We start from the raw sequence: 21,705 nt of genomic DNA, 5'->3' as shown, positions 1-21,705 counted from the left end.
TGTCGTTGAAATAGAATAAATCATGCGAACCCATTGAAGAAATCGACGGAAATACAATAAATCATGTAAAAGCATGGAATAAATACGCGCAGAAGAAGAGGAAATATGGACCCATCGATGAGATGCATTAGAGGGAACAAGTCATGCAAAACCATCGAAGATTGTCAGGAATGCGTCAAAGAAAATAAATTATGCAGAATAGAATAAACCACGGAAAACCATCGTTGAGATACATGAAGGAGAGCAGGGAATGTAGACCCCCGATGAGATGCATGACAGGGAAACAGTAGTCATACAAAACCAGCGAAGAAATCTATGAAATTAAATAAATCATGTATATCCATCGAAGGAATGCACGAAATAAAATAAATCATATAAATCCACCGAAGGAATGCATGAAATAGGACAGACGATGAAGAACAATCGAAGAAATCAGTTAGAAAGGAAGAGGAATAAAGTATACAAGTATAAATGGCTTTTAACGAACCCGAAAATTTCATCGGCACCAACCGAATACGCTCACCCAGGCCAGGGGGCTGAGGGGGTGGAGGGAGGACCAGGTCACTGCGAAGTCCGGGAAGTCCAGCAAGTCCGAATGGTCCAGGTGGCTCGGGAGCTCCAGGGGGTCGAGGGAGGACCAGGTCACTGCGAAGTCCGGGAAGTCCAGCAGGTCCGAGTGGTCCAGGTGGCTCGGGAGCTCCAGGGGGTCGGGGGAGGACCAGGTCACTGCGAAGTCCGGGAAGTCCAGCAGGTCCGAATGGTCCAGGTGGCTCGGGAGCTCCAGGGTCCCCGGAGGTCCTCCAGGTCTGGAGGACCGACGCGCGACTGAGTACATGGAGCTCTGTGAGCTCCTTATCTAGCCTTTGAGAAACGATGTCCCCCGATCAAAACAAGGTCGACGGTTAATTACAATTGCGAAATCCACCGAATTCTTCGGCAAAAATGGATTTTTCGCTAAAATGTCCATTCCAGTGGCTATTGCTATGACGAATAATGTTAACAACATTTACGCTAACTGCCTAGTATAAATTATTATTAACTATGATCGATACAACTCGAGATTTCAAGCGATTAGTATCATTTGGCCTTGGATTTGCAAATGATTTTCTACGCCGAATGAAGTCCCTCGTATTCTCAATGTTTAATCGTTCGATAAATTAATGTTAATGTTAATACATTGCAATTTAGTCGACCTTGGTGTAAATGAGTAGTCGCAGGAATATGTGGAGAAACATTTCGAAGAATAACTCTGACAACGAGTGGCATTTCTCGGGGCTGGACAAAATTTCGTTTCGCAATGCGGATTTCAAAAGCAACCCGATTTGCAGTTGCACCCATGCACCCCGTGCAGCTTTCTGCAAGGCTTTAAAGAAGTAGACTTTACTGGAAATTTCAGTGTTGGCGGTAAACTAACACTCGGGGCAAATAGGACCCAATTACTTCACTAGAATGATTAAGCAGTGCATTAGGAACTTTGCATAATATTTCTGGAATTAAATCTCAGTTAAATTCGACTCGGACAGTCACAACGAGTTCTTCTTTACGAAATTCTTTACACGTTCGAGTAAGGATATTATAGTAATAATTTGTTAGCGGAGTGTCCCGGAGTATTCGAGAGTCTCAGAGGTCTTATGAGAGTCTCAAGACGTCTTTAGACTGAATTCGACCGATGGTTGTACTGGTCCATTGAGAAATCTGAAATATCAGCTGCTGTTTCATCCTCTATGACCAAGAGATGGTACATTTCGTCACTGAACATGTTGCACTGCAAATGGAGCTTGTACCACTTGTGAATAATAAATCGATAGCTACTGACGTTAACGAGATATTACTTGAACTTTGGACAAGCAATAATACTGCCATCAGAATGACTTTGAACTTCTCTAAAACCATCTAACATCTCGCGCATTAAAATTCATCTAAATCTATCAAGATAGCCCTCCATTTCAAACAACTTCAAATGCCTTCAATCTATTCCAAGCTACTTCTCCGCAAAAACTACTGCAGCCTCCAATTAACACAAACACCACCTATTTGTTCCCCAAACATCCCCTTCCGTGCTATTTCCATTCGCTCGGCAAACTCGAATGTCGGAATAAACATAATAGATCTAGATTCCCAACGCACGAAAGAAGTTTGTCATTAAATCCTCGTCAGACCAGACCTAGGCCTTGGCACAAATCGACTCCAAACCATTTCAAACGTTACGCGAATACTGTTCCAGGTATCAGTAAAAAATTCACTCAACACCTCGAGGTACCTAGTTCGAACTACTTGCCCTTGAGTTAATGGCATTCGTCTCGCGAAATCGAGCGACAAAATAGACGTTGTTGAGTGCAGCGTCCCTACCACAGAGATACCTACCCAGCTTCCCTGCCACTCGCCGCCCCCGATCCGGCGTGTTTTTCGAGCCGAGATGACAAGGTCGACACCAGCACAGGGTGGGTCGCAGCAGAGGGTTGCATCGATTAAGCATTTGTGACCCTCATTCCGCTGCAAGCCGCGCTGATTTTGCCAATGGCGAGGCTAATCGGAAGTAGGCTGCATCGCCTGAGCCTGTTTGGGCACAGAAATTCCGCCGAGTTTCCCTCGTACAGGACTGTGGGCCATTTCCTATTTGTCCGCGGCTCCTCGTCGCGAACACCAAGGGCACTGCGTGTGCGGCACTTGGAAATTTTTGCGGTTGTTCCGAGACCATTCGTGGCACCCCAAACACTTCTATTCGATTTTACGAAGACGCGAACTTCGTTTATACGGTAGATAGGAATATTAATTAAAGCCTGTAGTAGCATTTCTGGGTGGTAAGTGGAAAACACAGGGAACGTCTGCGAATTTTGCGATTTATACAATATTTTGTTGGTGGCAAATGCGATTACAGAACTGTCGACTTAAAAAGGGCTGTAAAGCAGGGTTCGAAAGAGTTCTGGTACTTTTCAATTGGTTCTATTTGAAACATGGACCGTGGAACGTTTTTTTAAAATGTTCCCATGAGAACTGATAAAGTAAGAGTTGTTGAAAATAAAAGTTCTAGTTGGAATGGAACTTGTAAAATATAGAAATAAAAATTTCTGTATAACAGGAACAGATATTCTAGTCATCAATATTAAAAAAGTTCGCAATCCTTTTAACAAATACTGAATACTATTCGATGCATAGTACTTCAACAATGATAAATAATTATTACAGTTCAATTGATATTAGGAATGTGTTACTTATTTGTAATATTTATCTACGTAGAATTTTTGTGTATTTTGGTTCGTGTAAGTTATAAAAATGTTATTTAGGTATTATTCTTGACAAGTTCTCTTACCTGTTCAATACTTCTTATGAAACTATTAATTACTTATACATTATATTGTTATATAAAACTGGTACCTAATAGTTTAGTACTTTTCTTTGTCTTATAGAACCTTTTTTAATAAATGTTCTAATATAACTGTCTCCATGGAACTTTTGTTATATAGGTTCTAAAATAGCTGTGCCATGAGAACACTTTCTAAAGAAGTTCCTAAGGGTAGCATTTCTTTCAATAAAAATTCCACAGGAACAGATATTTTCTTAAACGAAACATCTAACATAATTTTTTTAAAAATAACAATTCCAGAACTTTTTCAGCCCCTGCTATAAAGTTCAAATACAAAAGATTTGGTGTACTGGTTAAAAGCAGGAAATATCCCCACTGTTTACCTTAGCATAAGCTTCTGTCGCCAAGGTAAAAGAAGAAATTATTTCAGAAGAAAATTATATAAGAAAATTAAATTCATTGAACCTTTTTTCTTTACTGGTGGACTGAAGTATTAAAATCTAATTTTCTGGACAGCTGTTTCGTGACGTTCCCTATTTTCCCCCTTACCCTTCATTTTAGAACACAAGAAAAACATACGTATTTTGTTAAGTTCGTTTTCATCTCCCTGCTTCATAATTTTGTTAATAATATCACGATTAGCTTGAGCAGCAGATTGCCTTTAGTAACGCGAAATTTGGTTAACAGATGTTGGTGTGCTCAGCCACAGTGGCGCATATTTCAGGTCCCGTTCGTGTTCCCAGACTTGATGTGCCACTGTTAAGGGGGATTATTTGTGGCGAGCAATGTTCGAGGTGAAAATTATCATTGCCTCTGTTTGCACGTGAATCCTACCTCCACTTCAGCAGAACTTTACCTCGCTTGTTTATGTCACATTGCTTTGTCGAGGGTGAAACAGAGGCTGCTGCACACGTGCTTGTTGAAAATCCAAGCTGCGACGTGTCTACATTGGGTTTGATTGTTGTCCAATGTGCTGGAGAGATGTTTATAATGTTGCCCTGTACGTTTAACCGCGAAACCGTTTTATTTCACAGTATATCCTTTGATAATTATTATTCTTGATGAAAGTTAGTACTTAGTTAAAATGTCCCATTTAGCATTTTTCCATTTTTCAAGAAATATATGTTAAGTTCCACGCGTTATTTACCTTTTAAGTAAAGTTAAAAAACCACACGTGCTTCGTAAGGATCTAGAAGCAGTCCGATTTATTTACTTTTTCACAAGGGCAGCACAAAGGAAATGATAAAACTTCAGTCATCTCTGATGCTTCGAAATGGCATTATAGGACATTTTAAATAAGCGGAGCAGAATAAGTTTCTTCAGATTTCACGCGTTTCTACTCGTAAGTTAAAAATTTATAGATTCCTGTTTTACAGGGACAGTGTTGAGGTGCATAATACATACTCAAATACCACTTTTTATGGGTTAAATACATAGCAGAATTTAGGAATTTTTTTTTAAGAAACTAGCATTTCGATTCATCTGAAATTTGGACCATGTTTTTATGCATCCTTGAAGAAGTTGCAGTTTTTTTTTATTCATTTTGAATAATAAATATAGGAGTTATGCATCACGCCGCGCAAAACTCGTCGTCCGCTGGTGTGCATGATATTTACCTTCCAGGTAATCTGAAACAGAGAAATGAAACGGCGTTTTACTTTGTACATATGCAGCTTCAATTTGATGAACCAGAATACCGCTAAGTTCTATACTCCTCTTGTTACACAAGAAAATTGGCGCAAAATTGGTTTGCAAAAATTGAAGTTTCAGACCTTTCAGTTTGAAATCTCTCCACACCGCTCAATAATTTTTTTTTGTTTTTTGCTGGTTCATCAAGTTCAAGCTACATATGTATAAAATAAAACGCCGTCTCATTTTTCCGTTTCAGATTACCTGGTAGATAAATATCATGCACACCAACCGCCGGCGAATTTTGCGCGGCGTGATGGTCTATCATGCATAACTACTATATTTGTGGTTAAAAATTCATAAAAAAAAATCTGCAGCTTCCTCAAAGATGCACCAAAATATGGTCCAAATTGCAGATGAATCGAAACGCTGGTTTCTTAAAAAAAAAATCCCAAATTTTGCTATGGTTTTAGTCCACAGAATAGGATTCCCCCTTAAGGATGAACGTCGTGCACAGAACTGTTTTCCACAGTGTTTCCAGAGTTTTTCAAATGGGTAACAGGGAAGCAAACAATGAGAGGTCCAAATGGAAAATCAGGTTTAAACTAACGTATTGCTTGTAGAAGCTCCATTTGCCATTTGCCCTTTAATTTATTAAAGGAAGCTAATAAGAAACTTTCCTAAGGTATAAAACCGAGACTGTTCAAATAAAATGTCTTTCTCTGTACTCCAATGTAATTAACCACTCCCATGAACCTAATACCATTAGCAGTAAGACCACACGAAGTAAACGCCATTAATGCCCCTGCAGTGGACAATCAAATGAAATAATGTCATTTCTATCAGCACTACCAGGAAAACGAAGTTTATTAAAAAGTCTCCTGTAACCGATATCAGAAAAAGGCGATGAACATCGTTCCCGCTGAAAGAAGTTGGGTGAACAGAGAATTTCAAGCATTTCCAATCACATTTAGTAATTTTGCCAGAAGCACGTATCTCCGCCGACGCACTAGCCTTCACTGGAGGATAAAACCTGATAAACGGTGGGGTCCGATCGCAGGAAAGCGATTCATCAAATCGCAAGCTGGGCCCTGATTTTATTGCGCCCCAACCTCGAGCAGAATTCACCCCACGGATGGAAGAACTTCCCGCCACGGCTGCAATAATGCGAGCGCAACGTTCGCCCGCGAACTAAATGGAAGATTTACGGCAGTCACTCGGGCCCGTTTAAGGCGAGTTGCTCGACTTTTCGCGTTGTTGTTGCACGTGAGCTACGAAGTTTCTAAAATTCCGCGGGCGATGGAAAGGGTAGACGTCGGGGGCGTGCTGTGAAAGCAAAGGTTAAACCGCTTCGTGGGCGGTGAAAAAATGGCCAGCCGCGTCCTAAGGAGTTTTCACTTGGCGACAGATTGGCCGACCCCTCCAGAAGGACTTCGAATAAAACGCAGAAGAGTGACATAGAACATTGTGCCCGTTGGGAAACAGGGGGCAGGGGGGGATCTCAAAAGTAACCCGATTTGCAGTTGCACCCATGCACCCCGTGCAACTTTCTGCAAGGCTTTAAAGAAGTAGACTTTACTGGAAATTTCAGTGTTGGCGGTAAACTAACACTCGGGGCAAATAGGACCCAATTACTTCACTGGAATGATTAAGCAGTGCATTAGAAACTTTGTATAATATTTCTGGAATTAAATCTCAGTTAAATTCTTTTTAATTTTTTTTTTGTTTAATATAAGAGTAGCTTAATAAACACCAAAAAGATTTATTTCATTACGTGTTGCGTTTACTGAGAAATTTTTTTTTAAAAATACCTTAATTTTTCGGCAGTTCAAATAAGAAGTACCTAAATCTAGAACCTCCACCTAGATTTTAGTACAGATTAGAAATTCACCTAAATCTAGAACCTCCACCTAGATTTTAGTACAGATTAGAAATTCACCTAAATCTAGAACCACCACCTAGATTTTAGTACAGATTAGAAATTCACCTAAATCTAGAACCTCCACCTAGATTTTAGTACAGATTAGAAATTCACCTAAATCTAGAACCTCCACCTAGATTTTAGTACAGATTAAGAAGTACCTAAATCTCAAAGTAGAATGACCCCATAATCATATGTTGAGTTCGAAATGCACTGTAGCCATGCTTTAATTAGATTCGTGATAGTTGCGAACTAGTTTTAAGTCAAATCTGAGCCATGCACGAGCCTGTTTCCTAGTACCAATTTTAATAAAGATATTACTAAAAGTGTTACGTATTAGTGTTGCTAATTTTACTAATAATGTTAGCAGTATGGACACCATTTGTTATTATACTATTAATGCTAGTATATTAAATCTTCAAAGTGTCAACTTTAATTCCAGCATTGAAGTATATTATTAGCATTGATTATGAAATATAATACTTTCGTACTAATGCATATATTCAGTGTCGTTTAATTGAGTACGCCCACGGTATAATTGATACCCGTATTCCTCCCTAGAATATTTTCCTTCCAAACGGGAGTATAATAACCAATAATCGTTGTTCATTACGTAATTAACCGCGATCCACGAGGATTTGTCACATTACATTAATAATGTCATTTTATCGGCGTTTTGTAGCGTTAATGTATACAGTTTACACCACTAAATGGTAATTCGCTTTAAATACCAGGTAAACCGTCCGGAAAGCCGATTCGATTGAAATCAATTTACACAGAGACGATTAATATTCCAGCCACGAACGCGACAGACAGGGCGCTCCACAAATCGTTTATTATTTCTTTGCAGAGGCTGCTGGTACTTTTCACTCTTCATTAATTAACGACGAGAAATGCGAATCGTCGAGTTCCATTAAGTTTCCGCGAAATTGGTTAGATTAATTCCGAAACAATCGGGGGTTCGCACGGTCGTCTTTGTTAAGTATCCGTTCAAGTACTATTTATGAAAATTATCAAACTAATCGTAGAGTGTTGATAACTGATTGTGAATTTCATACCACTCACGTTTGCGACTTGCGTATTTCTTTAACGATAAATTTGTTTCAATTTTCTCTGTCTTCCCACAATTTTCTGAGATCTCTCAGTATCCTCAGAATTTTCCAAAGTGTTATCAACTTCAGCGCTCATTACTTTTCTCGCGTACTTAGTATTCCGAGTGCCCTCGGAATTCTACTTCTCCCATCCCAACTCAGACCTCCCCAAACATCTTAGTTGGCAGGCGAAGAAGAACGTGATTTTCGGGAATTTTTTGTGGAAAATCTAATGTATATTTTCTACAACTATTTGCTTATTTTAAGAGTACATATATTCAGCAACTGTTGGTGATTTTGTTATAGAAAAATATTAAAATATGAACGAATGACAGCCACTCTCCAGGAAGCTATTTTTTTAGAGGTGAGTATAATTTCTCCGAGCTGGATCATCTGAAATCAGAAAGTGAAGAAGATTCTGTTAATATATGAGTTTATCTGGTGCGTGAACGAAGGATTGTTGTTTTTTTATGAAAACTCTATTTTTAATTAAAACGAGCAATTCAGACATCGAAAAATCATGATTTTGCGTTAAACGGCCGCCATTTTGTATGAAATCATTTTTTTTAAAAATCCTACGCTCACGCACCAGATAAACTCATGTATTAACAGAATCTTCTTCCCTTTCTGATTTCAGATGATCCGGCTCGGAGAAATCGTGCTCACCGCGCAGCGCCTTTATAAAAGCAGCTTCCGTGAGAGTGGCTGTTATTCGTTCATTTTTTAATATTTTCCTATAACAAAATTACTGAGGGTTGCTGAATATATGTACTTCTAAAATAAGGAAATAGTTGTAAGAAACATGCATCACATTTTTTACAAAAAACTCCCGAAAATGACGTTCTTTTTCGCCAGCTAACTAGGCGTGATCACTTAAGGGGGTATAACCGTTTGAAAGTGAAGAAAATCGGATTTCTTTACATATTTTCATAGATTAATGTTTTAGAAATATTATAAAACAAGTCCGATGTAAAAATTCGAAAAATTGACGAAGTTATAGGCATTTTAGTGAAACAACCCAGGCGCCTCGACCGATCAACTAATACGTTCAACTAATTCACTTCCAATTTTGCATGCAGAATCATAATAAGGTTCCACATCGATCTACGACGCCTGTTTTTAATCCGATTCCCCGTTTATTATTTATAAAGAAAAAACGTGGACTTTTCTCTTAGAAAAATCTAACTTTACCCCTTGATCTCACCATTTCCTTACTTTTCAAAATTTTCCAAATCGGCGCTGTAGATAGATAGCTGTTAGCATATTTTATAAAAAAAATTTACTGTTTTTGATTTCAGACACAACATACAGCTTTTTTCATGGCCACCGTGTCGCCGTATAATATCGTGAGAGTTTCGGATATGTATACTTAACTTCCAAAAAACAATAGTTTTTTAACTGAAACTTTTTTTTTAAGTAGTTCATAATACTAGGTAAACATACTACAAAAACGGAAAATCTTCATCAAGCCATTGACTCGTAAAAATACCCACAAAATGTACAAATTTTCCGAGCGTTGAAACGGGTATACTCCCTTAACAAAACCCTTGAGTTTACTTCTTCAGCTTGGAACAACCCAGGAGGGACAACTCTAAACACTTCTAATCCCCAACCCACCCATCCCTCCCGCACACCCCCCAGACCTCCCCAACCCTCCCTCAGCCAAGAAATCTCAGCCGACCGAACGCACCCCTCCACTTTCGCGACAGCTTCCCCCTCTCAGCGAAAGCGGCACCCCGAATCTCGCGAACCAGCTCCCGAACAAGTACCCCTGGATGGACCCCCAGAAAAATCAATCCCCTATGCTCGGTTCCCAGCGGCATCCAGCCCGAGCGTGACGGGCAGGAGCGCGCCCAAGAAAAATCATCCCCTTCTACCAATTAACCTTGCACTTGCCAGCGCGACGTGATAAGCCGCGGAGGAGAGGGGGACCAACCCCTGCGGCCCTTCTCGCGCCCTCCCCACCCCTGTGTACTTGGTGCAACGCACCTGCCGCCCCCGTCGGTCGGCGATTGTTTTCCACGACGCTGCCGCCATCCGCGGCGGCTGGTGGAAGCGATCCGTGCCTCCCCGTGGCGGACAGTGCGCCTTACACCGCTGAAACGTGCGCCTGCCACCCGCGGCTGCACTCGCGATCGCGTCTTCTACACGGTGTGCCTCGAGATCATGAATGAAAATGTGCCCCGATACACGCGACTCGTCCTTAGATCAGGACCACGTGGGGTGAACGGTGACGTGCTCCGCCGGCGAGCCCGATCATCGTCGAACAGTCGTGTTTTATCGGGGTAGGGGGCGGGTGGGGGGTTTGGGGCCTGATTTTCGTCGGGACCGTTCGAGACCTAGTGTTACGAGGGTGCGTTGCACCTCGCCGAGGAAACGGATACTTGGACGTCCAGGGTGGCCGCGAGGGTTCTCTCGTTAGCGACCCCAGCTCGAGGGGGTGAACGCGCGCCACGGAGCTCTCGTTCAAGCCTATGCTCATCGACGGCGCGAAGGTCAGTCCGGGGTGGGTGGAACGGTTGCGGATGCAACGGGGTGAAAGTGTCCGATGGGGGTGTCTTTTATGGGAGAGGGTGGATTTTCAGGGTTACCTTCAATGGGCCTCGGTTGGGATTCGGCGACTCCGCGATGCTGAGAAATTGCATGGCCTGGTGGGAATACTTGGTGGATGGTTCGTCGCGCTTCGGGGAGGGTGGTGGATGTAGGGTAATCGGAGTTTTTGGTGTTTTGCTCGGTGCTCGTTTCTCGGGGCTCGTTTTGACGTTCTTCTGTGGAAATGTGGAGTGCTGGTATCGGGGAGATCTTGTGCTGGACGTGGGTGAAGGTTTCGGGGCGAAAGTGACGGGGATGATTGCGGTGAAGCAGGTGGATGTTGCGAGGATTACTCTGATTCCTGTATCCGCTAGGTCCGGGAATCGTAAATGTGCTCTTCTGGGAAGTTTCTGTTTCGGTGCGATTTTAGGAGTTTCTGGTACTTAAGGGTACGTTGGTTTAGGGGTTGATTTAGAGTCTGAGTGATTTTCTTATTATTTGGGACGCTCGTTTTTTAAATTACGTTGCCGAGAGATATTACGAAAGTTGGGGGTATATTTTTATCACGAGGGGGTGAATTTTAATGACTATTGTAATTAGTAGTTCGAGAACTTTGATGACTGCAATTATTGTAATGGGACGATTTTTCAGGTCTTCAGTTTTGCGATTGTAGAAAACCACTTCTGGCTTTTGCTTCTCAGTGGACGCGAGGCATGACATACTTATCTTTCTTTTCTGAAGGGATGCATATGAAATATGAGTTGACCGTTGGTTGAGAATCCTGCGCCTCGTGCCAGACGAAACACGAAACCTCTTTCTTTTGCATTCCGCAGTGTGAAATATCTATTCGTCGGACCCTTCGCGTTCAAGTGAAAATGCGGAAAATTCACTATCCGAATTGTCGTGCTTTTCTGTAATTTTTCTTTCTGCACCCTCAAAGTGCGAAATAATTCTTTTCTATATTTCTATTCTTTTTAGTCCGACCCAGTACGTACTTTTCGGAGAAATATAAATCCTTTCCACTTCGAGCTCTTCTGATATGAATAAACTTCATACCGTCTATTTTATAAAAATAATATTTGACATTTTATCGAGTTTCTCTAAAAAAAACAACTGTAATCGATTCGAAGCACGATGCTCTAGATTTGACACGCTAAACTAAACGAAGGGTAAGGGGAAAGCAGGGAATGTCACAACACAGCGTAATCGAGAAAATTAAGTATCAATACTTCACTCCACCACTAAAGAAACAAGGTTCAATTAATTTTCTTATCCTTAGGCAAGCAGTGGGAACTTTCCTTATTTTATTCCACTGCAGAGTGGAGATTTCCCTGTTTTTAGCCAGTAGGTACACCAAATCTTCAACGTTGCCTTACGGGGGTATTTGAACTTCACAACCCTTCGTGAACTTTACAACTCCATGTGCTATAAATCGCAGAATCACGAAAAATGGCCACTCCTGTTTTTTCCCCTTACCCTTTAAATATTTCTGACTTCATTTCATCACCACCTTCCCCGACACTTCACGCCCTCCCCAAACTGCAACCCTCCAGAATAAACCCTACGTTGCTCCGCAGCTAGAAAGCATGCACCGACGATTCAGTTATTGATGAGCAAGGTTGTCGCCGAGACTTTTCATTAGCAATAGTCTACGTCTGGTGCATGTTTCGGGGTCAAGTGTCATTGTTCCTCGACTCTTCTTAATACATATATTCCGCGAAGCTCGCTCGAACGGACGTATATATCCGTCGCCATTAACATTTTATCGTCGAGCGTTCCACAAGCATATTCCTCGCCAACGCTCGGCCATTTTTAGCAACTAAAAGGAAATTTATGTTCGATTCAGTGATATGCAGAATAACGTTCATCAACGATCCCACAAGAAATGGCACCTAACTCGCAATATAATGTCGATGGGTTTCGCGATATTCTGTCCAGCAACAGCCAAGCTCCGATTAGTTAGCGAGCGCAATCAAGGATAAAGGATACACGGGGTAGAAGGGGGAGGGGGACGGTATCAATCCAATCGGTAATTGTTCCAGTTCATTTCTCGTTGCTCGGAGGCGTTACGCACCAGTGCGGCGACGAGTGTGCTAATTGCTGGTGGTAATTAGCGTGGGTAATAAACGTTCGCCCAACGAAGAGCCCACAAATCTTTGCCGTGTCGTTAGAACGCACGCCACTCCGGCGAAGTGGTAGCGGGAACGCGCAAAAGGAATTGTTTGAATAATTGCGAGGACGATTGTTTTGCGAAATGGGGCGAATTATTAGAGTAATTGGTGGCACAGTTATTGAGGTGGTCGTTGCGTTAGTGACGGAGGTAATGTAGTCGAAATAATCGTTGATGCAGTGGTAGGGGTTGAAATAGTCCGCCACGGTGGATTAGCTGTTTTCTTGTAACTACAGATGTAATGGGAATAATAAATAATTAAGGGTAGCCTCCGGTCAAAACGCTTGAAGAACACGTGATTTTCGTGAATTAAAAAATAGAGACTGAACGATATACAGTAAAAAAAGCTTTTCGGACTTTATTGCCACATATTTGAAGAGCAAAAAAAAAATATTGTTTGAATTTTATCAATTTTTGCGTTAGATGTACAACGTTCATTGTACCACTGTAGAAATTAGGGCTCTTGACGGGCGCCATCAGAACTCGTGACAGGATCGTCTGCGATAAAAAAAGTAAAAATATTCTTAAAATATATGTGAAGCGTTACGTTATCGCCTTATCCCTCTTTATTGCAAACAAACGATCCGACGATTTTTAGCGCAGGTTTAAACACAGTGCTGTAAAAAGGCAGTTTTTTCCACCCATAAATCCGTCCATAAAAAAAATATGGGTGATCCAAAATTACTTTTAGTGGATAAGGCGATAGCGAGTCTAATTGTGAATAGAATGCCGTAAGAGTTTTTGAAATCGGTTCGTAGTTAAGTTTTTTTTCGTTTGTTCTTCAAATATGTAGTAATAAAGTTCAAAAAGCTTTTCTACTGTATGTTGTGCAGTTTCTCTTTTTTTAATTCAGGAAAATATGGTACTTTTCAAGCATTTGGACCGGAAAGTACCTTTAAGGAAACTTTTGTGTTATGTGCTCCAATAATAATTCTTTTGTGAATTTGATTTTCAGTCTTTTACCATTTTGGAACAAATTCAGCTGCATCTTAGGTACTGTGTAGATCGTTAAAGTGATTGTTGAATAAATCGTTGACGTAAGGGTTGGAACAGTTGTGATGATTACTGGGAAGCGATGGAAATAGTTCCAGTTAATAGTTTAAACATTTACATAATTACCTTCATTTGAACCTCAATTTCGTCTCGCATGATTTACCAGATCCAGAAATGAGAAAGGAGGACAATCTAGCCTGAAATCGTTTGAAAAAGAGGACGTTCTGAAATAAAACCTATTTTTAGATATCAACTTTTATTATGTAAAAAAGCATGAATGTTTACGTTAGATTAATCTTGTAGCTGCTTCACATTCAGGCCGCAAATAGGTCTGGTCAGTTATTAAATACTGACTCAACATAATTTCAGACATATAACATGTTTGGATTTTTACAATCATGTCTTAAGAAATGAAGAACTTTTGTCAAAAATAGGCAGCCCTGAAAAGTATGCCTAAATAAACATACTCTATATTATCTACTACCTAATTAGCTACAAGATTATTCTAATGTAAACATTAACGTTTTCTTCCATAATAAAACTTGCTATCTAAAATTTGCTTTTCTTTTACAACGTCCTCCTTTCCAAAAGACTTCAAACTATATCGTCCTCCTTTTTCATTTTTGGATCTGGTAAGCCTGTCTCGCGTGAAGAAATTGCCGAGGAATTTCCACGCCATGTTGAAGCTTTTGTTTATCTCAGCATCGTTTACTAGACACGGTATTTGCAGTAATGCATACAGTCAACGCTGCACGTAGCAAAGTGGCAATCCATACGAGTAGAGTGTGAGACGGCAGCGGCATAAGCGCATAAGGGAATTAGGTCTGTCCGTGGTCAGACACACTCTGCGAACCAACGCTGCTGAAATCCTATACGTATATCCCTTCATAACTTTTCACACCTGCATTATTCCAAAAATTGCTTCCAGCAAAATTTACTCAAATTTATAAGAACTTTCGCCACACCCCAAAATCCTGCCTCCCCATTTGCAATTTACCCCGCAAATTGCCATCTCAACGAGAACGCAAATAATTCTTTCCACGCGATTCGAACGAAGGTCAACAATAACATTAAACATCCTGTATATTATACAACTCGGTCTGACTACTTTTGCGCAAAAGCTTGTATTTAGAAAAGACCCGAGGGGAAATGCAAGCACGAATCGGAAGTTTGCAATCACCGCAGTTCGGAACAAAAGCGAGGGTCCTCTATTTTTATAATCGTTGTAATAGCAGCTCGCGTTCCCCGTGTTTCCTAAATTAAGCAGGGACCTCGAGCAATACAAAAACAGGAATTCAGCTCGGCCCGAAATTACATACCATCTGTCACGCGGGAATTCACGCAAACCGCCGTTGCATTTTACATGACTCCACCCATTAGCATAACGCCCTCCGTTGAACATCGCGGCTTCGTACGCGATCTACCCAGCGGAATTATTATTTCCTTCTACCTTTCGAAACCAGCCGTATCTCTCTATTCGACCGCGATCGCAATTTCTCCGCAACCCCTAAGAATGTTCCTTGGAAACGACTCGGACCTCGAACTCTGTCAAAAACGCGAGTCGGCGAGCCGGCAGAATCGCAAATATATATATTTTCCCGGAGAAGCCTCGGGCATTAAAACCCGCTGGCGCAGAAAGTTGGGATTTTCAGAGAACACGGGAACCTTGGCTTTTAAAGGAATCCACGCGGGGAGTCGCGCGGAAATGCAGAAAGAAGTCGCAGTTTCAACGCACGCGGTTATTAGACGCCGCGGACTTGCCGTTCGTTCGAGCTTTTATTTAAATTCATGCATGTAAATGCAGCGCCATTAAAACTCGGAAGTCACGCTAAAGCGCCACGCGATTAAGCGAAAGAAAAAGGGTATCCTTGCAGGGGAAATTCCATTTTCTCGGAGCCGTTCTATCAGTCGTTGTTTCAGCTTCGAATTCGCCCTTGTTCCCTCCGCACCCCCGAGCAAAGAAAAAAAAGGAAGACGGAAGCAAAAGACGCTGTAATTAATTTCGCTTATCCTGAATTAATTAAACGGAACTGTTGCACCCGTCGTTCCCATTCACACCAGCAAATTGCCTCGGGCTTAAATCCTGTAAAATTGAAATTGAATTTCGCTAGATCGACGTTAATTAACATCGTGCCCGTGTTAACCGAACGAGCACAACACGCTTCCGCGGATAGAAGAGTTTCTACGCGGAAGAGTGCGAATGAGCGATATTACTCCAAATCAGGAGGTCTTGGAAAATTAGGAAAAATTATTGGGAAAAATTATTTGCTGTAAAACTGATCAAATATATTATCAGATATATTGAGGATCAATTACAGGAAGAGGGATGCAGCTCCATATTTACCAACTTCAAGTGAATTAGAAAAAAATGTTTAAATTAATATTAATCTCGCCAGAAATGAAAATAAAAACTTATCAGCTGAATAAATTTTTCAGTTAGTGTTCTTTTCTACTGTTAAGTCAAAGCAATAATTTTATAAACATTTTTTCTAATTTACTTGAAGTTGGTAAATATGGAGCTGCACCCCTGTATTAATATTAATATTAATATTAATATTAATATTAATATTAATATTTCTATTTTTATTTATTTCCAATAAATCGCTAATTTGTTATCAGAGTTGCATCAAAGGTGCCCCAAAAAGACGTAGAATTTTTTGTTACCCGTATTACTGGCTCGAAGAGTTTGCAAACTGTTTCGGTCTTCACTAGCGTGAAATTGAAAGCCCCATGAATGGCCGAAAGCTTCGACAGGAATCGTGCAAATCGGGGATCGAGCGTAGATAAAGAACGGGGAGTAATGTGACCTCTTATCACCGTTGGTCCTCTGCGGAGCGGGTTCCGGGTCCCGCTGTGACGCCGCCTCTCAATTTTCCTCCCCATTTCAGCGCCGTTGCGTAATCGGTTGGCTCGGGATCCAGCCATTTCCCCTCGATTCCGCGTTCGATGAAAGAGGGCTGGGCGAGATATATCCGAGCTAGTCAAAGGCTCGTCCCAGGCAAAAATTAGCTTGTCGGCCGGGGAGATTGCAATAACGGAAACTGGCAGGAAATTCAGCGCCGCGGAAAATCCAGTTTCCTAAAAATCAAGTACGGTGCCTCGGCGATCCGATTCGATGGGCTGGCCGAGGAAATTGCCCTCGAAGGAGCGTAAACAGGACGGTTGTTGGGCGGAATGATTGCGGCGCAGCGGGGAGGGGGATGAATTGAGACTTCGCGGGCGAGGTGGCCCGGGGCAAGTTCGAGGGAACGGTAACACGGAAACGTGGCCGTCGGTGAAATTGTCCCACATCCATCCAGCGTGTTTTATACACCGAATAACGGCTATCGATTGGCACACATTCCTCCTTCGGTTTACCGACGGCCACGTGGCGTGCGGCCGACGAGTTCTCCTCGGCCTGGGGACTCCACCTCGGCGTAATCCTTCAACCGGGAGATTGGACTTTCCGCGATTTAGTCTGTAACGATTAAAAGCTTGGCTACGAGGGTAGTGCTTCCATTTCCTGGACTAGTTGCAGGGAATTTCGGTGGGAGTTTGCATAAGTGATGATGATGCGGGGCTGAAAGTTTTTGGTGGGTCTAATTCTCTTGCATTAGACAGACTACTTAGGTCTGTTGTTGTCTAGTCAGGGTAGTCAGAAGGTTTGACTATAAGTTGCGTAAAATTTGATGTTTGACACCACCTCTGGAGTTTGTGTAAATGATCGTCTTGGGAGGGGTTGAAAGTTTTGGATAGGTGTATTAGAATAGGTGTTTTATAATTTAAAACCCTGCTTTCGAATTTTACAGATTTATAAATAAAAACTGTTTTCCTAAACCTGGTTCTTAAAACCGACAAACCCTAACTGCAAAAAAAAAGAAAGATTTTTAAGAAGCCTCTTTAATGATCCACCTGTAGTGTCATGCATAATGCATATTTTTGACTAAACAAACATGGTTCTTTTAAAGCTTGTGGTGTTAATAAACTGCCTGCCAAAGAACAAGTCTCAGTTTCAATTCGTTTCTTTGTGACTAATTGAAACAGAAATGCTTCATTTTAGACAGAAACGACTGCCTAGTACCCTTGATCAAAGAGTTGTCTCGAAGCACAGAATCGCCACGCAAAATATACAAACACCAAAAACTAAATACCATTTCACACAAAAAAAAAGGATTCTTAAGAAACCACATTCCCCATTCACAGCCAAATAAGCTACCCCTCACCCACCCTCTTCCCTTAAAAAAAGAAATCATAATCCTCGCGGCAACAGCCACGAAACAAATGCGACGTCCGACGGCGCGACAAGTTCATTCTCGGAGGATTTCCGTTGCAAATTACATCGATGACAAATCGTCCTATCTCGACGCCGTTCTTGCCTCTCATCGCGCCCCCTCCTTCCGCACGATCCCGTGCCCCCTGGTGGAAAACTTCGCCGCTCAACGATGCGCCGTAGTTTCTACTTAGAAAGTGATTGCACGAAGATGAAGCTATTTGCGAAGGAGATTACAAGGGTTGCACCCCCTCCTCCCCCCTCCATGTTCGGAATTACGCGGCGTGACGATGAAATACTTTTCTTCACCGACGTCGCCGAGGTGCAGTCGAGTGGCCGCGCCGCTGCATGTCAACGGTTATAATGAAAGAACCAGCGAATTCTGGGTCCGCACCCTCCCCTGTTCTCCACTCGTTAATTACGACACCGTGGAGCAGGGCGCGTCAAAGCGGGAAAGGGGGTTAACAGCGTCTTCGAATTAATATTCTGCGTGTCCGAGTTGGGAGTCTTTGGACGTTTTGCTTAGGGATGGTCCAGTTTCTGATCCATGGACATTGCTGCGTTCTCGACTTTGCTTTTGCTTGGAGTGTGTATGGCAGTGTGTCCCAACTTGTGGGTCGCGTGGTGATTTTTGAGGCGTTGCCACGATTTCTTCTTTTTAGTTGATGATTTTTTATACTTACAGTGGCGGACGAAAGAAATTTTACATCGTTTAAAATCGCATAACTCTTTTTAGAATTGGTCCAAACGACTTGAGTCTAGGGGAAGGAAATATTTTCCTTGCTTTATATGGGCGAGAGGAGGTCGCAGGTTTTTTGAATAAAAACGTGTAAATTTTTTTTTTAAGTTAAACGATTTCATTTCATTTGAATACACTACAAAGTGAAAAATAATTGCTCTCCTGTGCTACAATTACGATGGTGATATGTCACTTTGAATAAAATCCTGGGACAGGATATTTCATTGCTTTCCATCTCTCATTTCGACGCTTGATTCTGTATTACATTGATTCATATCTTGCTATGAAATCCTCGGGGGTAAGTTTTTTTTTTAAATTTCGTACTCTCATCGTAACCACGCACGCCTGCAAAGTTTCGAGTCTATTGGATTGGCGGAAATGGGCTAAAATACTTCAAACTTAGTTAGAATATTTGAGCCAAACAAAGAAACGAACAGAGGAGGGGAAGCTGTATATAAAATCGTTTAATTGTAAAAGGTGATCGCGACTCAAAAAAGGTTGGGAACCACTGGTGTATGGGTTAAGCGTTGTTCGGTAGGTGTTTCTTATCAGCAGGGTTCAGATTTTGAAAGACTGTATTTTAGGAAGAGTGAGATAATTTCGGGATGAGATGTATTAAGATTTTTATATTCCTCTTCGACTGTCCTTTCTGAGTTCCCTCTAACTCGCTCATCTAATTATCCACGCTTAAAAATTCCGTTCCCCGCGATAAGCCTACGCAGCGTAGTGAATCCGATCGAGCAAGTACCGCGCAAATCGAATTACCCGGATTCGCGTAAATAAACCCAGGAACGAGTCTTCTTCGTAATCTATCGATTGCCTGTATCTCTGAATTATAGGGGCTACATGGGATCAGAGGCAAGTGGAATTAGGCTAATGCCTTCGATGGCTTTCGTTTGAATCGACAAACTATCGCGCCGGTTTAACACGAGGTGACCGTCATCCCTGAGGCGGGACTGGGACTCTGTGCTGTGCGTCGCGGGAATGAGCAGCGGGCTCTAAACGAGGTTTCAGTGACGGACACTCAATCGAACAATCTCAAAGCAACAAACTCCGGCACCAACAATGGACACTCAACCACCACGGTCCAGCAACAGAATCGCGCAGGCCTCATCCAGGCTTCCCAATCGTTTCAATAAACGCATCAAGCCATCCATCTTTGAGAAATGGTCCCACCCGGGGGCCCAACATCAGCACTCTCTCTTCAGCAAAGAGTATCCCGAGTAATCCCAACGGCCACGCTTCAACACCCTCGACAGTGAAGAGGGGACCCAAGGTGTGGGTACCACGAGAACATCCAGGAGCCCTCGGTTAACCAGTGCCAAGCATGATCGTGGACAAGGTTCCTCAGCAGACATGACGGAGTAAAGCAGCCGTGGATTACCGCAGACCTCGTCCACCATGTTGCACGTAATGGCGGCGGTGTCGACGAGCCTGCCGAACCGAGTGGACCCAACTCCGACGCCACCTAGCAACGCCAGCGCCACGTCCAGCACAGCGGCGAACAACGTGACGTCGGTCCCCGTGGAGAATCCGACGGTGGAGAACCTGCCGGAGAACGTGAACGTGTTCGTGGTGGTGATCAAGGGGATAATCATGGGCAGCATAATCACGACCGCGGTGCTGGGCAACGCTCTGGTGATAGCCAGCGTGAGGAGGCACAGGAGGCTGCGCGTAGTGACGAACTGTTACGTGGTGAGCCTGGCGGCGGCCGACCTGCTGGTGGCGATGTGCGCGATGACGTTCAACGCGTCCGCGGAGCTGTCCGGCGGCAAGTGGCTGTTCGGCAGGTTCATGTGCGACGTCTGGAACTCCCTGGACGTGTACTTCTCCACGGCCTCGATCCTCCACCTGTGCTGCATCAGCGTGGACAGGTACTACGCGATCGTCAGCCCCCTGGAGTATACGGTGATCATGCGGCAGGGCACCGTCGGATGCATGCTGGGCAGCGCGTGGCTGCTGCCCGCCCTCATCAGCTTCATACCGATCTTCATGGGCTGGTACACCACTCAGGAGCACTTGGATTACATGGCGAAGAATCCAGAGGTAGGTTCACGCGACGGGACAGTAGTACCGTTAGCTGCGGCTGTAGAAGGGTAGTTCCGTGGGTGGCTAGCGTCCGCCCTCGTCAGCTTCATACTGAACTTCGTGGGCCGGTGCAGCACCAACGAGCACTTGGATTACATGGCGAAGAATTCAGAGGTAGGTTCGCGCGATTAGCGCTGGCTGTAAAGGGTAACTTTCGGGGCGGTTGCGGGTGGTCGATGGGGAAGCTTATTTTCTGCCTCAAGGGGACATTCTACCCTCTCGGCTGAAAATTCGCCCACTTTTCGGTGATGGTTTTTATAACGAAATAAACACTTAACGTTTTCGTGTTTTGGGGGGGTATATTCTACCACTCTTGAAATACAAGGTAAAATCTTTGTAAGCCGAATTTTTGGTTTTTTTATTTTCGATAATCCAGTCGTCCGAAATTGCAATCGCTAGCAAGGGGTAAAATTCTGAAGACGCTAACTTCACTGTGAAATATTTATGTGAACAAAATAAATAAAGAAAAAACAAAGATTTTTTTCTTGTATTTCAAGAATGGTAGAATATACCCCTCAAAATACGAAAATGTTAAGTTATTATTTCATTATAAAAACCATCACTAAAAAGTGGCCGAATTTTTTACCAAGAGGGTAGAATGTCCCCTTAAGAGGGTGTACCCGTTTGAACGCTCGGAAAATATTTTGTGGATTTTTTTATAAGTCAACGGCTCGATGAAGATTTTCCGTTTTTGTACTGTCTTTATATAGGTAGTATTGTGAACTACTTAAAAAAAAGTTTCAGTTAAAAAACTATTGTTTTTCGGAAGTTATAGATACATATCCGAAACTCTGTCGATTTTAGACGGCTATTAACATATTTTATAACAAAAGTTTACTGTTTTTGATTCAAACTGTTTTGAGCAATAGAAAAAAAGTCTCGATAAGTGTATTGCATCGCAAGGAGAGTGCAGTGAATTCTCGTTATAGGCTCACGCTCGGGGCTGGCGGTGAGCTTACAACGCATAGCGTCGACTATTCCGAGCCGCC

General features: G+C 42.5%; 1 protein-coding gene across 2 annotated transcripts in view; it reads left to right on the top strand.

Moving 5' to 3' along the window:
* The first annotated feature begins 10,275 nt into the window (after window positions 1-10,275).
* LOC143375951 (octopamine receptor beta-1R) overlaps window positions 10,276-21,705 on the top strand; it is a 153,242-nt gene continuing 141,812 nt past the window's right edge. The window contains exons 1-2 of one of the 2 annotated variants that reach the window (XM_076825664.1): window positions 10,276-10,440; window positions 19,468-20,674. In XM_076825664.1, the coding sequence (XP_076681779.1) occupies window positions 20,030-20,674 (645 nt within the window). In that variant the 5' untranslated portion in view covers window positions 10,276-10,440; window positions 19,468-20,029. The remainder of the gene's footprint in view (window positions 10,441-19,467; window positions 20,675-21,705) is intronic. The other variant, XM_076825665.1, reaches the window with a different exon arrangement.

This window comes from Andrena cerasifolii, chromosome 13, assembly GCF_050908995.1.
Source record: "Andrena cerasifolii isolate SP2316 chromosome 13, iyAndCera1_principal, whole genome shotgun sequence".
Lineage (NCBI taxonomy): Eukaryota > Metazoa > Arthropoda > Insecta > Hymenoptera > Andrenidae > Andrena > Andrena cerasifolii.
Note: the sequence above shows the minus strand (reverse complement) of the source record. Positions and strands in the feature narration are given on the sequence as shown.